We start from the raw sequence: 16,581 nt of genomic DNA on the forward strand, positions 1-16,581 counted from the left end.
TTGTTTTCTTCTGCCATGGGAATGGCACTAAATGCCCTATGCTGAGCTAGTTTCTTTTCCTGCAGGATTATTCCCATGAGCTTGTCTGCATCACCAAAACAGAAAGGATAGTTGTGCCAATCCGGGCCATTGCTGCCCGAGCTATCCTGAACATCCCAGACCAGCTGAACTTCTCGGAGTGTCCAGTCAAGAGCAGCACCAAGAGGACTCTGCTGCTTCGCAACACTGGCAGCCTGGAGGCTCATTACTACATCAGCACCCAGAGGTGAGGCAGCTCCCCTGTCCTTGTGCAAAACACCTTTGGGTGATAATAGGCTTGGGAAAGAGCAACAAAAGGAAGCTGAGCATCAGGGCTGCACTGCAGCTCTGGCTGGAAGTGAGCAGGATGGATGGCATCTGCTCTTGCTTTCAGTGCTCTTAGCAGGATGCAGCCTTTGAGCTTTCTCTGTGCCACATTTCCTGGAGGGTGCTGGAACATGTGAGGAGCTGGCTTGCACCCTCCTGAGCACAAGCAGCTTCTGAAATGGTTCCCACTGTCAGCCAAATAGCCCCATTCTCTGGGAGGCCACAGGCACGTGGCTGCCCAGTGCTCCTCTCATGAGATGCCCTGCTAATGGTGCTTCATTTAGCTGGGGTTGGATCCTTCAGATTGTAAATGGCATCCTCCCTTTGGGTCTTGTTTCCATGTCTCTGTATTGCTCTAATCTGCATTTACACTCTTGCAGAGTTTTGATTGCTGCTTTTCTTAGAGCAGCTTTCATTGAAATGCTGATAAAATGTGCCCTTTATAGGCTAAATCGGGATATTTTCAAGGAAAAATAAACCAAAGAGCCACGCTGCAAATTCAACAGTAATTATTTCTTGGTCTTCAAGGAAAAGTTCCTTCTCCCTGTCTGATTCCTAGGCTGTAATCTCACAGGACAGGTAGTGCCCTAACATTTGCATCTCTTGAGATGAGGTTGATAGGCAGCAGGACAAGAGAAATTGCTGAGGCAGTGTCAAGTTGTGCATGCAGACAGCTCTTAATCCTCTCAGTGGTTTCCCAAACCATTCTCTGATGGGATTGCTGGCAGTGGGATCCTTGGGTCTCATTGCAGAGAGCTGGATGCAGGGTTTGGGGGAGATGAGGTCATTTTATCCCACAGGATCTCCTGAGGTCTGTATTTCCTCAGAAGTGGGTCAGCAGCTGTTTCTGATCCTGTTTTGTCTCTTTTCTGTTGCCTGTGGTTTCTTTGCTCCCTGCTTGCCCAAGGGACCTGCACTGCAGAAGGAATATCATCCCCAGATGTCCCCTGAGTCCTGATCTCTCTCTTTGTGTTGCAGTCCTTTCTCCGTGGTTCCGGCCATGGGAACTCTGGGTGCTGGTGACAGCGTGCAGGTGACAGTGGGATTTCACCCACTGACCACTGGTGCCCATTTTGGGTCCATGGTAGTGTGCTACAACACAGGTGAGTGCTGGGCACTGCACGGGGCACAGGACACTTCTCCACCACCACTCCCTGTTGTCCCAGCCTCCTCAATTCCCTCTAGATGTGCCTCCCCTGTTCCAGCTTTACCCCAAGGAAAACTGAGAACCAGTTGGTGTTTAGGGGGCTGATAAAGTGGATCCCCTCTAACAGGACTAAGAGTTTTGCTGAGAGTTGCTGAGTGGAGGAAGGAGGAGCCCTGATTCTCCACTGCCTTGTGGCTATGCCTGGCTGAAGTTTTGTTTTATTCTGGCCAGTGCTGTGTGTGAGGTGTGAGGTCTCCATCAGACTCTCTCCAATGCAGTGTATTTCTTGCACACCTCTGTCCCATAGGCTGCTGCTCCACTGGCTTGTCACAGACCCTTTTACTGTGTTGCCCTCTACACATATATATAGTTTCTGTCTAATAACATTTTCAAATCCTCAAGTACTTTTTGGTGACAAATCAAGACAATTTTTTCCTTGTCCCCATTTCCCAGGCCATTCATGCTGTTGCAAACCTCTCACATCTATCTCCCATTTGATTTCTAGACTGAGGAATCCCATTCAATCTTCATGTAGAAGCTGCTCTGTACTTACTGATCTTTCCTTGGTCCCTTTTTTATTCAATTTGAAATGCTCCAGTTTGGTTTTTGAGATCAGAACAATATCAAATATTTCAAGACTGATGTGGCTGTGTGTTTGGACAGGGAGATGATGATGATGATGATGATTTTCATGGTGTTCATTTTGTAGTGGTTTGTCATATTGCAGAGCCAGGCTGGTTGTGTTTCCTCACCTGGGTCCCCTCCTGCTCTGGGCTTCACCTCACTTGTTCCTCTGGGCCTCCTTTTTCTGCTCACATGCCCCCAGGTGTATTTGCTTGTCAGCAACAAGGCATCCAAGGGATCAGGAGAGACAGGAATCTCATGGGATGCCCAGGGGAAACCCCAGACAAGCCAGGACTGAACAGGGCTCCTCAGCATCACCTGAAGGACTTGGATGCAGAAATCCTGGTGATCTGAGTGGGTCACCTGAGCACACCTGACAAACCTCACTGTACCTTGGGGCCCAATCTCCACAAACACACTCCAAAATCAGCTGTTTTAGGAGGTGCCCAGGACACCCTCACGCTGCACACACAGAGCTGTCAGGATGTTATAAATGTGCTGACCCATAGAACTGCAAATACAGCTAAAAGCTGTGACCCTTTCTTCTGTGACCTGTGGTTTGCTCTGTTCCTTGGGCTTTCATCAGCAACTGAGCTGAGCAAAGGCTCCCCTTTGCTTTGTTCCAGGTGAAGAAATGATCCACACAAACCTTCAGGGAGAAGCTGTAGATGTCAGCATCGGGTTGAGGACGTATTCCGTGGAGCTGAAGAAGACTTTCATCACCATGTCAAGCCACACAACCATGTTCATCGAGAACAGGAGTAACATCAGAGCCCAGTTCCAGTGGAAGACTTTTCCTAGTGAGGAAGATGAGAATGAAGAGAAGAGGAGGTTGGTTTGAAAGATGCATTTCAGTGAGATACATGGCCCAAGACTAAAACTAACGTAGGGCCTCAGGAGGATGTTGGTGCTTTTGAATGGCTCAGGCCAAGTAAACCATCCCTGGCATCAGGGTGTGTGTCCCTGGGCTTCAGGAGCTCAGCACTTGACATTCCAGTTCCATTTATACCCCAACCAGGGATGGCATTTTGGGAAGGAAAGGTTGATGGCAATGACTAGCTTTCCTCAACTTCTAATTGGGCCTTTGCTTCTCTAATCTTCTTCCTACATGACCTGGCAACATCCTTAAACATTTCCTGAGTTGCCAGCCCCTCTTTCCAAAGGTGATGCACCCTCTTTTTTCCCCTTAGTTTGTTCAAAAGCTCCTTTCCCATCCAGGCTGGCTGTCTTCCCTGCCAGCTCATCTTTCAGCACACAGAGACAGTCTGTTCCTGTGCCTTCAAGAATTCTTTCTTGCAATATGTCCATCCTTCCTGGACACGTTTGTTTTTAAGGGCTCTATCCCAAGGTACTCCCCATATCAGTCTCTTGAACAGGCCCAAGTCTGCCCTCCAGAAGTCCAGAGTGGAAGTTTTGTTGATGCCCCTCCTTGTTTCACTGAATATTGAGAACTCTGGTATTTCACAGTCACTGGACCCCAGACAGTGGTGGACAGATGAAGTTAATTCAGTTATTAAGGAATCTCCTGGTGATATCCTGGGCCCCAGGGAGGCAGCAGACTTCCCTGTGGAATGGATCCAGTCGATCTACAGGCCCTCAGTTCCCCTTAGAAGGGAGTTGCCCACTACCACTACTCTTCTTTTCTTCATCTGTCTGACAAAGTGCAACTGGGGAGACTCTCCAGACAGAATTTTTTCTTTAGTGTCATCTGCCTGACCCTCTGGATCCAGGGCCTCATAACTATTCTGTCAGGGCACCTGGGCAGGTGCTGGGGGTCAGGATGGATCCTACTACAGGATTCTACTACCATGCACTGGGATGGGACCTAAAAAGCTCTGGATCATGAAAAGGTCTCTCCAGGAGTTTACTGTCTCCCTCCTGCACAACAAAGTTCCTTCCCTTCTCAGGGCCTCTGTTTTCATGCATATAAAACCTTGAATACCACTGAAGGGATGCAGTGCCTGAATTCATCCATTTCCTTTGGAAGTGCTCTGGGATGCTCTTGAGGAGGGCAGAGCAGGGAACAGGGCAGGTCCCAAACAGAAGAAACAAAGAGTGATGCTGGTACCACAGAGCTGTGACCCAGCTTCATCTCCCCTTCCCAGGGAAGTCCTGCTCCATGATCTTTATCTGCCTCCCCTGAGCATCTCAGTGGTAGGAAAAGCCAGCTGAGGTGGCTGCTGGATTCTCCCTCAGTTTTGGCAGAGGCTTTGAGGCCGGAGGTTCTCTTAAGGGATGCTGGCTTTCTAAACCTCTCCTGTGTTTGCAAGTGTGCAGTAAAACTACCTGTTGTACCAGTGAACAAGTTATGCTCTGATCCACCTGGGACTCCATGGCTTGGGGTCAGCCCTTGCTGGGGAGCTGCTGCTGCTCCTCCCCAAGTGCTTTGCTCTCCTGCACTTCCACTTCTCTCTGCAAATATCGGGCTTATTGAGCCATCTGCTGGCTCTGTCTGTCCCTGTGGCTGCAGGCAGTGTTACCTGCTGCGATCACCGAGAGAGGCCTGCGTGGACAACACGACGGAAGAGAGAAGAAGAGCGAAGAAGAAGGGTTCCTGTGAAGATCGCCGCGCCATCCTGAAGAGCAGCGTCCGGGAGAAGATGATGAAGCTGAAAGAAGACCCCATGCTATTCTCCAGTGATGCTTTTTCCCTTGAGCCAATGGTAAGTGATAGCTGAGAGCCTCACTTTCTTCCTCTAACTAACACTCTAACACTCTAACACTCTAACTCTCGAACTCTTCCTTTTCCCCTTCCCCTTCCTCCTTCTCCTCTTCTGTTTATGCAAGCAAACCCCCACGTTCTCCCATCAACCAGAGCCCTGATTCTGAGGATTGGCATTGTGAGAGGTGATGAATGCCTGGTGTCTGCACAGTGCAAAATCCCTTCTCATCTTGGAGTAAACCCTAGAATAATCCCAACCCCTGCTTTCTTTCCAAACAGGTTAAACTAAGATTTTTATTTCCAAGGAAGGGGATCATGTTCTCTTCTTGTCAAGTGCACCAGTGCACAGAGGCAGTTACATTCTGCAGCTGACAGCAGCATGATGTGACCAACAGCTTGTGTCAGAGCAGTGGGAATGTTGTGGAGAGTGGGAGCTGATCAGCTGAACATGAAGAGCTTCCAGTGGTGTATTGAGCTGGGTTTGGAGCGTTTCCTTGGGCTCCTTGTGTTGTTCACTCATCATTGATGCTCTGAATAAAGGCTTACAGGACTGTGGTTGTAAAGGAGAAATGGGAAGTTTGAAGAGAAATGTTTTGCTGTCTCTTTCTGTTTCAGGAGGGAGAGATCGAGCCAAACAGTTCAGTCCAAATCAAGGTGACCTTTAAACCCCTAAAGGCCCGAGAGTATCGAAGTGTGGCCTACTGCAACATCTCAGGTACAGCTCCTTTCCCCTGCTTCTCTCACCCCCACTGAAGCCATGGTGCAAGCCTGAGCCCTCTGGGCTCCCCTGGAACTGCTGGGAAGAGTCCCTGGGCAGCAGGGCAGTGCTGGCACATCCCACTGCCCCTGCAGCTTCCAGGGAGTCTCCTGTGCAAGGCCAGGGTCAGAATCCTGGGTCTGGGTTACTGATCCCAGAACAACCCAGGCAGTGCAGGGAGAAGTTTTCATGGCATGGCTTTGCCAGCATTTCTTCAAAGGAAAATCAGAGTCAAAGAGCTGCAGAGCAGAACAGCTCTAGAGAACAAGCACCAAGCCCCGCTAGAGCACTGACCTCCAGGATGGGTCCATTTGGCATGGCTCCATCATCAGGCAGCAGGAGCTGAGTTAGAAATGTGCTCCCTGAGCCTGGATCACCTCCCACTGCCCACACACCACCAGACCAGAGGTGGCTGAGTCCCACTGAGCCCAGGGTCTTTGTAGAGGGACCACCCTTGGCCAGCACCTGCTTCTCTCCCTGTGTGGGAATTGGCACCTTGCAGCTCTCAGTCTGTGCAGATAGAACACAATGCTGAGTGTCAGAAGTTGAGGATTTTGGCAACAAAGTCTTGTGCTGCTGGGCCAGGTAGTTTGGCAATTGCTGCCCAGCAATTTGCCAGGTACAATTGCCAAACTCTTGATGAGCTTTGTGCCTTCACTGAATGGATTTCAAAGCTCCTCTAGGTGCATGGGAAGGAAACCATAGAATCATGGTATGTTAGGGATGGAATGGACCTTAAAGATCGTCCAGTCCCAAGACCCCTGCCCTGGGCAGGGACACCTCCCACTAGAGCAGGTAGCTCCAAGCCCCAAGCAGCCTGGCTTTGAACACTTTCAGGGCTGGAACCTCCACAACTCCCCTGGGGAGCCTGCTCCAGTGTCTCACCACCCTCACAGTAAAAAATTTCTTCCTAACAGCTCACCTAAATTTCCCTTCTTTCCATTGATACTCATTACTCCTTGGGCTGTCACTACAGGACACCAGAGATGTTTTAAACTTGGCAAACTGGTGGCTAAAATTGGAAACCAGCCCAAGGAATGGGTTAGAAATTGGAAGTCAGCCCCAAGGGATATCTCCTGAGTGAAGAGAAGGGTCCATATCTTCTCTTGCAGTATCAGGAGCTGGTTTTATCCAGCTCAGAGTCAGGGGCTATCATTCAGGCAGGCTGGAAAATAGAGTGTAACAGTGGGAATTATTGTACTGAAATGAGCATCTCTCTCCAGGCCGTGGGAGCAGGCTGCCCCTGCACCTCAGAGGGGAAGGCCAAGGACCCGTGGTTGAATTCAGCCGTCAAATGCTGAAACTTGGGAACATTTCTGTCAACACCTCCCACGTCTATGAGGTGAGCAGCAGGGGTTGGGATGGATCCTGATGGCTCCTGAGGCAGCAGCAAGCCTGGTGGATCTGTGGAATTCCTGACAACATGGGCAGTTGTGGGCAGGGAATACTGGACGTAGTGGTCAGATCTGGTGGGGTCAGAAAGGTGTGTCTGCTGTTCATGAAGCCCCAGTCCCTTGGCAATGCCAATTTTTGGCAGCTTTCCTTGGGGATCAGCTCAGAAGCTTCCTGAAAAACAACCCCTTGGCATATGAAACCCAGACTGGGTCAAAAAGCTGCACATTCAGAGGCTTTTGTGGCAGCACCAGACACAAAGGCACCTTTGCATTGGACTGTTCAGAAGCAGCTGGAACAAACTGGCTGTGTTGAGCTTCAGTACCTTGCAAACAATTCTCAGTTGAGTGTCTCCTGCTTATTCCTGGGAGTCACAGGAAAGCCATCCAGCCTCCTGGCTCACTGCTGGCCCTTGCAAAGGGCTTGGGATTCTTTCCTTTGCTGACCACTCCCTCACCACACTCCAGCTTTGGTGCATCTCTGACTCTAGAAAGACAAAAGTGTTCCTGGGAATAAAGCTAAGGATCTTTCTAGCTATTTGCCTCCCTCTCAAAATAGTGTCAAGTTTGCAAAAAAAAATAGAGAGCAACTGAAAGAGGGAGAAAATAAGGCACTGCATCATGCCAGACTCTTTCAAAAGCTTGCCTGTGGAAAGGAAAAACACATTGGGTTTTTTTACCAAAAGATGGTGCTGTCTCTATATTTGATGGTGATGCCTCGTTATCAATGTGTTGTTCTCATGATTTGGGAAAAGGTGAATGAGTAGATGGTCCTGTTGGAGCTGTGCTAAGTGGGGCAGTGGCAGCTCTCTGGTGATTGACTATGCAGCTGCCCCACATTGCTCTCAGGGCCAGCTCTGAATGAGCTTGGTGATGCTGGCCAGAGCTGGAGTGCTCTGTGTCCATGGGATAAGCCCAGGGTGACTCTGGTTATGTGCAGTTACTGCTGCTTTGCATGAAAACCCAAAGGCAGAACTTGTCCTGTTGTATTTTTTCACTTCTGCCTTTCAGCAGCACAAAGCATCTTCTGACTTTTCTGGCTGGGAATTGCATCATTAGAAAATAACTGACAAGAAGGGAAGATTCCACATGAATTTCCATTTCGCTTTCTTGCTGCTGCAGGTGAAACTGATGAACCGAGGAGCTATAGATGCTCCCTTCACCTATATCCCTTCAGCCACAAACGTGGGCTGCTGCTTCAAGTTTGCACCCGAGGAGGGCGTCATTGCAGCAGGTGGGATCCGGACGATTCACATCTCCTTCAATGCCACCGTACTGGGGAGCTTTGAGGAACAATTCCAGTTCCGTGTGGCTGCATCTCCTACGCCTGTGACCCTGACAGTCTGGTAAGGACTCTGGGAGCTTGCTGGGCACATCTGTAGCTGTCTCTGGCACATCCCCCACCTCCCTCATTTTGGGGTCGAGCAGAGGAAAGAGGAGTTTCCCGAGGTCTTAATCTCTGCTCTGATCCTGGCCCTGCCCCAGTGTAGGGTGCCCGGGGGCTGGAATGACTCCTCCCTGCAGGGATCTCCCTCTGCCTTGGGCCATGGCAGGCAGTGGGATGGAGCAGCTTTGGGCAGTAGCTGCTCTGGGCTGTCCCAGCTGAACACCCAGCAAAGCTCCCAGGGCTTTGGAGATGGGGCAGCCTGGGTGATTCTGCACCAGCAGCAGTGTTTTTAAAAACTTCTGCTCATAATCCATCCCAAATGGGCAACAGCAGCCTCACCTCACCTGTCATGGCCATGCTGTGGGGGACAAGCTGTGCTCCCAACTCCTGTGCAGAGAGTGCTCCAGTCCCTCCTTTCCACAGCCAGGAAAGGGCTGGGAGACAGGGAACTGTGCAGCAGGAATGTGCCAAGGACATGGGCATCATCCCATGGGCTGGTGCCATTGCAAGAGATAATCCTGGCCCAGCAAAGGGAGAAGGGGTGATAATGGGGGAGGCAGAGCTCAGTCCTCAGTTCCACAGCAGCATGAGGGCTTGTCCCTGCTAGCCTGAGCCATGTGCTGGTAGGATAATGTCGTGCAAGCAGGAAAGCTGATGCTGGCTGCTCTGGAGCTTTGGAGCTAGGCTGCTGCTGTTGGGAGGCACTGGATCAAGGCAGTAAAGAAATGAATGCAACCTACACTTGATTATACCAGTGAGATAAGGGAGATGGATAAAAAATGAATAAGAAAATTATGACTTAGCAAGAGGAAAGTGGTGAGTAGGTCTGCCCGTAGTGGAGAAACAATTATGCTGGCTTTGTTTTTGGAGGAAAAGTGCTGCTCTTTTATTTTGGAAATCAAGAGGGAACCTTTCACCATCAATTGATTCTCCTCTGTCTCCCCCCAAACTGGTCCTGGGATATTATTGCATAAGCAGCTTTCTCCTTGGGCAAGGGCAGGTGTCTCTTGTAGAGATGTGTAGAGCAGAGCCAGTGGCAGTCCTGGGAACACAAGAGAAGGCACAGTTCACTGGTCCTTGATTTTTAACCAAAAAGCAGAGTGGGCATTGATTGGTGTCAAGCACAAAATAAACTCGTGAGTGTTGTGCAGCTTCAAGTGCTGATTTCAGTGGATGTTGGTGACTTTTGGAGCCTGTCTGCTGGGTTCAAGGACAGGTGAGGTGGCGTGGTAGATTCAGGACACCCATGTTTGGTTGTTTAAGCCATTGCCCTTGGCTGTGCCGGCTGCTGCACTGGTGACAGGCTGGTCCTTTCCTCTAGGATTCATCTGTCCACTGTGCAGAACTGTTGCTGCTCTTTTCAGAGGATGCTTGGGGCTTCTCTGGCTTCATGTCTCTAAACTCTGTCTGTAATGATTGTGTGGGTCAAAATCTCCTGAGAAAGCTCCTCCATGGGAACACCAGTTGGAGCTAAGAAGCAGCAAAGCAGGGAGCCCGTGGCTGGAAAGGCTGGTTACAGAAGTTTGTGGGGACTTTTATGTCCATCACATTACAGATGGGGAAACTGAGGCAATGGAGCCATGTCTGGGTGTGTGTTCAGGGTCCTTCATGGCACCACCAGCACCTGGGGGCTTTTCCTGCCTGCCCTGTGCACAAATCCCCACCAGTGGCTGTTGGCTGATGGCCACTTGGCTTCAGCTGCCTCCTGCCCACACGGACACTGTGCTGAGCACGTGGTGCTGTGTTGATTGGAAACCCACGGTGCCCCTGGCACCAGGCTTTATGTCCCCGAGCCACGGCTGCCACAGGCTTTGTGAGTCCCTTTAACCGAGGCATTTCCTCCTGCTCTGTGCTCGTCATCGCAGGGGCTGTGTCACTGGACCTGCTTTACACTTCGACCTCCATGAGCTCCACTTCGGTGACATCTCCTTTGGTGAGTGTTCCCTGGGCTTGGGCACAGCGTGAGGGACCTGTGCATTCCAAAATGAACCACTTGAACATAAAAACATCCATCACTCGTGTTCTGCCACAGCAGCCTCTTCAGGCTGTGAACTCCAGGGCTGCTGGTGCCTCAGGTAGCATTTTGCCATTGTAAGATCAAACAGAACCAAGGAATAGAAGCTCTGGGCTGTGCCTAAAGTTGTTTTTTCCCCCCATCTGTGTTCAAATGACTCTTGGTGAGCAGGCCTGGGAGAAGTCTCCTCCCCACAGAGCTGGCCAGCCAAGCCAGATGTGCACTGCAGAGCAGTGGTGGCTGGTGTCCGGGCTCTGCAGGACATCCCCACCATGTGTGGCTGTATCTCTGCCTTTCCAGCATGGAAAGCAAATCTCAGAGCTAAAGTGGGGTAAACCCTTGCAGGCAGCAATCACAGTGAGCAGCATGGGTGTGATGGCCCCCTTTGTTAGGTGAGGTGGGACATGGTTCCTAATCACTGCTCTCGAAGCAAGGCTCAGGTTTGCCTCCAGCTGAATGTGCTCTGAGCTGTCACCTGCTCAGTCTGTTTGGGCCAAACCAAGAGATGCCTTAAGGATGCTGCAGAGAGAAACTGCATTAGGGTGCTTTGCATCACGTTCTAGCTCCTGATTCCATCCTCACTTTCTTTTGCTGTAGCTTCTTCTCAATGACAACTCACTGTTTATACACCTTGCAAACAGAGGGAGCGTTGGCAGACTTAACAGGGAATTTTACAGCTTGAATTTTCAGAGTAAATGCTCGGTCTGGGTGCACAGTCATCAGGGAGAAATAACTGGTGCTGGTTTGGGGCAGGTGAAGGAGCTCTTCTCCATCAGAAAGAGAGACACTACCAGTGCTCAGCAGGGCTAAGAGTGGGCATTTTCAAGTTTGAAGTTTGGAATCAGTGTCAGAGGGAACTGAGTGATGATTAATTCCTCATGTAGCTTCTCGGTGAGCTGTAGTTCAGATAATAAAGAGCTAAACTCCAATCACCCTTTCGTCCTACCAGGGTATTCACACCAGGAGTCATGACACAATTGGTGCCTAAATGGATATTTGTGTCCTTTTCCCAGGCTTTCCCCGCACCATGACCTGTCGCCTCACTAACACCTCCCCGGTGGCCGTGACATTCAAGCTCCGCATGTCGGACGATGGCACGCAGCCTGCTGTCAGTAGCTTGGATCAGATATGCAAGGACAGTGACCCATCCTGGAGAAAGGGAATTCATTTCTATGTGGAGCCAAGGGAGTTTACAATGAATCCCAGCCAAGGGACCATCCTCCCCCAGGGACACCAGGATATCGAGGTATGGGAAGAGTCCAGCCACACACGCTTCAGCACCAGGGCTAAAGCTTCACTGGAGTGTGGGAGGGCTTTAGCTCTGCTGCCAGCTTTGAGGATCATGTGAGTGAGAGATCTGCACTGGCCTGAGGCCTCTGTTAGCTGGGTTACTCAGGATGTTCCTGAAGCAGCACTGTTTTGTTCCCAAAATCATACGCTGAGATCACATACTATATGGTAAAGTACTGGAGCCATTCTTGTGTTTTTGAGAGCAGTTTCTTTGACTGCAAGTGGGCAGAGGAAGGATGAGGACAGAATAAGAGATGTCATTGTAGAAAGCAGTTTGCTTTTCTTCTTGGTCTCATGTCTCCTCTCCTGGGGAGCAGAATGATTTGTGTTCATTGCAGGGATCTCCAGTAGAGACAAAAAGCTCTGCAGCCATGAACTGCCCAGCACCTGCTGGGCCACATTTGCCCTCAGCTTCCTACTGTAAAGCTGAACTCATTCTGTCCAAGTCAGCAGATTTCATCTGCATTTGTGTCACTGTAGTCAGATGAAAAATTGGCCCCTTAATTTGAGTACAGTGGTGTGTAGAGCTTTAGCCTAATGTTTTCATTTAGCTGACCTATGCCCTAATAGCAAGGTGTGTTTAATAAATCTGGGATTGCCAGAAGGCTTTTGTTACTCTCAGAGACTGTGCTCTACACATGGATCAGCAGAATAATGAAATTAAAAAATCCTCCCTTTCCTTGCCATGAAACAAGAACTGGAGAATAGCACATGTGGGTAATGAGCTTTTATAAGGAAGAATTTAGTGCTCTTCTCTTCCACCAGGTGACCCTGTGCTCCAACACGGTGATGGAATACTACCGGAAAATGCTGGTGGACCTGGTGGGCCTGGAGGGTGTTGGCAAGGAAGTGGCATCACTGATCATCACAGCCAGGTACCTGCACTTCCCTGGCCTCTCCCAGCACACTGCCTTGCACAGGGTTTGCTGGCTGCAGCTCCCAAGGAGAAGTGTTGTTTCATGTTCTCATGTGGTGACCAGCTGGACATGAGAACAGCAGTGCTTGGAAAGCAGCCTGTGGTGAAAAGCAGCCCTGCTCACAGCCCAGCACAGTCCTGGGCCTTTTTCTAGAGGGACCAGGAATGATATCATTTATTGGCCTGGTTTTTGGTGCTTGAGCTGGAACACATTTCCCGAGGACCTGCTCTCCTTCTTCCTGCAAGAGATGGAGCTGTGCTGGGTTGAGACCCCCCTGCTTTGGTTTGGGACACACCAAGCAGCCTGCTGAGAGTCAGGGTCTGGTTCTGTTCATGAGGGCACGTGACAGTGGGGAAGTGGCTCACAGCCAGAGTGGTGAGGGCAAGATCTTACAAGGGGAAAAGAGCCCTTGATGTGGCAAGTCAGCTCTAGTTTTTCTCCTTTCCTCTGCTTCCCATTTTGAGCTTTAATGTTTTCAGACTTAAACCAAAAGTTGTTCTTGCTGCAGCAGAATTCCATCCTTCCAGTTTCATGACAAGAGGGATGCAGTTCCCTGGTGCTGCTCCCTCTCTCAGGCAGAGCCATGCAGTCAGTGCCTGGGCTGCAGTTTTGTCAAGCAAGTGCAAATGGGGACAGTCAGTGCATGGAGCTGTGGAGTGAAGGACCGAGGGAGCTGTAGGAACTGGGAGGGGGTGATCACCCACTCTGTAGGGCAGGTGGTGTCCCATGCCCTCCAAAGCTGGGGCAAACAGCTGAGTTTTCAGGCAGGGCAACAGCCCCGTGGGAGAGAAGGGAGTAATTTTCACTGAGACACTGGAGTCGTGTGTTCCTTGAGCCTTAGTGAGCACTGATCCTTGTTGGGAATGCTCCCCCAGAGCTCATGGATCACCGACACTGTTACAGGAGTCCTTGCAAGCCTTCTTGGGTAAAGGAGAGGCTGAGGCAGCTGTGGGACAAAGAAAGTGCTCTGCCTGGGGCACTTGGCAGCCTCTGGGTGCTGCCTCTCAGGGTTTGCCCCTCCTTGACAAGACATGTTTGAGTGGGAAGGCTTTGAAGGCAATTTATCACTGTAGGGCTGTTAAATGTCTGTTTGACAGTGACAAATGGGTTATCTATCTTTGGGGGTAAATGTTCTCTGTTCTCTCAGTATCTCTGATTCCCTTGGGGTCATCTCTTTGCCCAGATGTCTGGTTCCTGAGCTGCAAGTGTACCCCCAAATCATGCGCTGCAATCAGTGCCACCTGAAGGAGCCATACGAGAAGAAGTTCATCATCACCAATAAAACTGACCTTCCTGGCTGCTACGGGCTTATTCCCCAGGTTTGGCATTGCATCCACTTCCTCCTCTCAAATATTATTGAGGAGATTATTAGGGGAAAAAAGGGTTTGGATAAGACCTTGCTGGTTTCTATTCAGTCTTACTCAGATCTGCTGAGAACAGGATCCTACCTGAATGTAAACTTTAGGAGGCAGTTTAACCTCCTGAGGAAACAGTTTATGTTCTAGTCTTCAGGGTTTTTTCTGGTGGGAGATCTTAGAGGGTTGTGAAAAGCTGCTGCACCCCCAGACACCAACAGCTGTGCTGGCAGCCTCCTTGCAGGACCCCCTGAGAATGCTAAGCCTGCAATTCTTGTATCTTACTTGGGCCTTTTACCTTTGTCCTGGGGATTTTGAAAAATGTGTGTAAGTTGCTGTGGCAGTGGATGTTAAGGAGTTTAAAGTTGAATTTGGAGGTCCCTCTGAAGTTGCATTTGATTCTGTCCCTTCTAGAAACGCAAGGAGGACTCTCCTGTGTTGTACTCCAGCCCCAAACCCTGTGGCATTGTCCAGCCTCACAGCACTGCAGAGATTCCGGTTACAATCGAGGTCCAAACATTGGGCGATCATCGCACCAATGTTCTGATCGGCGTGTTTGGGGATGAAAGAAACCCACTGGTGAGTGCAAGGGGAGATGTGTGCCTTTGTACAACTCCTCCTGGCAGGGTGCAGAGTGTGCAGGGATTCTTCTGGGAAAAACAGGCACAGGCTGCTGTGGAGAAGGACAGAAGGGATTGGTGGCATAAAGTGCTTATGCCTTATAGGTGGTAATCTCAGTGTCCACACAGAATGTAGTTCCTAAGATGGAATTGAGGATAATTTTAGTTAATTAATCTTTAAAATGCTATTAACTTTGGAAATATCTGTTTTCAAATGTCATCTCTTTAAGCACAAAAGATGATGTCAGAAGACTTCTGGGAACATTGAGCTTTGTGTAAAAGAAAGGAAAGCTGGCATTTGAAGAGTAGTTGCAAGGATTTAAACTTATATTAAAACACATTGAAGTGATGATGGCAAATTCCCTGGATGGCACCAAGTATCTGACCCTGGTCCATTGTGACACTGCATGTAAATCAGTCAGCAGGAAGGACAGGCAGTGCAGGCTGTGCCAGGGAGCCTGAAGTTTGACACAACAGTTGCTTTCAACTATCAGGCTGCTTACCTTAAGCAGGAGGGTTTCTCCCTACCAGAATAAGCAATTGTTTAACTGTCAGCCTGGTCTTAACTAGACATTTCTTGCAAAGCTTTTACCTTGGGCCAATAATTTGTATTTTGAAAGTTTCTTTTACCTTAATCCTTTTTAATTTGGAGGTGAATATGTTATTTTCTTATTTTTTTTCCCCAAAAGCCCACCATTTCAGCTGGAGTGTGGTTAAATAATAAATAATAAATAACTTGAGTAGAGTTGAGCTGTTTAAGCTTTTTTAGGTTTCCCTGTTGTGGTTTGTTTTGGCTTTTTTAAAAATCTTTCTTTCCTGCTTCTTCCTGGAACAGAGAGCAGAATTCCTGAGCTCTGGAGAGCTGGCAGAAATCTATGGAACTCCAAAGAAGATAGACTTTGGCATGATCCCACCGCTACAGCCGAGCTCACAAACTCTTACCCTCTTCAACAAAGGTCTTGTCCCTGTAGACTTCAGGATAAAGATTGTAAGTACCTGTGGGGCTGTTTTCCAGGGAATTGACTGGTAAGTAGCAGCCATGACTTTTTATGACTGGTTTTTATATGCAAGATTTCCATCTGGCCCATGTGGTGTGAGAGGTGGCAGGATACTCCAATATTCCATCTGAGCGAGGCAAGAGGAACCTGGCTCTGGAGTGGTTTTAGCTGGGGCCCTCGGTGAAATCAGGTGCAGAGATGTTGGAGCAGAAACGAGTCTGGATTGTGTTGACAGGTCCTCCCTTAACTTTATGGAAGGTCTTTAGATGTGTGTGTCACATTTTTGGAGCTCTGAGATCAAGAGAAACCTGTGGTCCTTTGCTCCCCAGAGAGCCTGGATTTCCCTATGGTTTCCCTGTTCCAGCTCCATTTGCTTTGTGCCAAACTGCTGTTTGTAGTGGAGAGCAGGGTGTGAGCTCTGTCCTCAGGCTGCAATTGTCACACCTCCTGTGGCTCAAGCCAGTTGGGCTGTGCACACCAAGATGTGTGGGGGTTGTGCACCCCCCCAGCCTGGGATCTTTGTGCTGTTGAAGAGCATCTTTGGGGAGCAGCTGCAGAGAAAGGCTGTTTTAATATGTGGAGCTTGCACAGGGCAGAAGGAGCTGGGGCTGCTCCCCTGGCAGGGAGAGCAGGGCTGGCACAGCCGGGAAGGGCTTGTAGGCTGGGGCTGGGGCTGGCTGGGTTGTCTGCTGGAGGGGGAGATCTGGGAGGGGCTTGAGGTTGGTTTTTCTTCATGCTGGATGTGTTGAACTTGTGGAGCTGCTTCAAACCTGATACTATGGCCTTGTATTTCTTTGTGGATAAAGCATCAGGCCATGTGGGAGAGTCCAGCCACAGCCTCCTGGGCCAAGGAGGAGGGCTGTGAATTTGAACTTGCTGCTTTTCCAGCTGTCTGGGGGATAAATGCAACCTTCAAGTGAGGGGTTTTTCCAGGACAGCTTTCTCTAACTCCACAATGAAATTCTGCTTTCAGCCTTTGCAGGGAGCAGTGCACCTTGGCTGGGTGGGCCTGGCATGTAAATGATGGGTTTCACATGCTCGTAGCAGGGCTGGGCCTGCAGAGCTGTGTCTGTA

General features: G+C 49.7%; 1 protein-coding gene across 1 annotated transcript in view; it reads left to right on the forward strand.

The window, feature by feature from the left end:
- The window catches only part of LOC131590683 (hydrocephalus-inducing protein homolog), a 57,981-nt gene that overhangs the window by 7,691 nt on the left and 33,709 nt on the right, over window positions 1–16,581 (forward strand). Inside the window, exons 5-17 of the mRNA XM_058860946.1 lie at window positions 66–265; window positions 1,324–1,448; window positions 2,743–2,947; window positions 4,587–4,779; window positions 5,394–5,493; window positions 6,759–6,877; window positions 8,049–8,272; window positions 10,179–10,246; window positions 11,341–11,573; window positions 12,383–12,492; window positions 13,718–13,853; window positions 14,304–14,468; window positions 15,345–15,497. Of these exons, the coding sequence (XP_058716929.1) occupies window positions 66–265; window positions 1,324–1,448; window positions 2,743–2,947; window positions 4,587–4,779; window positions 5,394–5,493; window positions 6,759–6,877; window positions 8,049–8,272; window positions 10,179–10,246; window positions 11,341–11,573; window positions 12,383–12,492; window positions 13,718–13,853; window positions 14,304–14,468; window positions 15,345–15,497 (2,031 nt within the window). The remainder of the gene's footprint in view (window positions 1–65; window positions 266–1,323; window positions 1,449–2,742; window positions 2,948–4,586; window positions 4,780–5,393; window positions 5,494–6,758; window positions 6,878–8,048; window positions 8,273–10,178; window positions 10,247–11,340; window positions 11,574–12,382; window positions 12,493–13,717; window positions 13,854–14,303; window positions 14,469–15,344; window positions 15,498–16,581) is intronic.

Source organism: Poecile atricapillus, chromosome 34, assembly GCF_030490865.1.
Source record: "Poecile atricapillus isolate bPoeAtr1 chromosome 34, bPoeAtr1.hap1, whole genome shotgun sequence".
Classification (NCBI taxonomy): Eukaryota; Metazoa; Chordata; class Aves; order Passeriformes; family Paridae; genus Poecile; species Poecile atricapillus.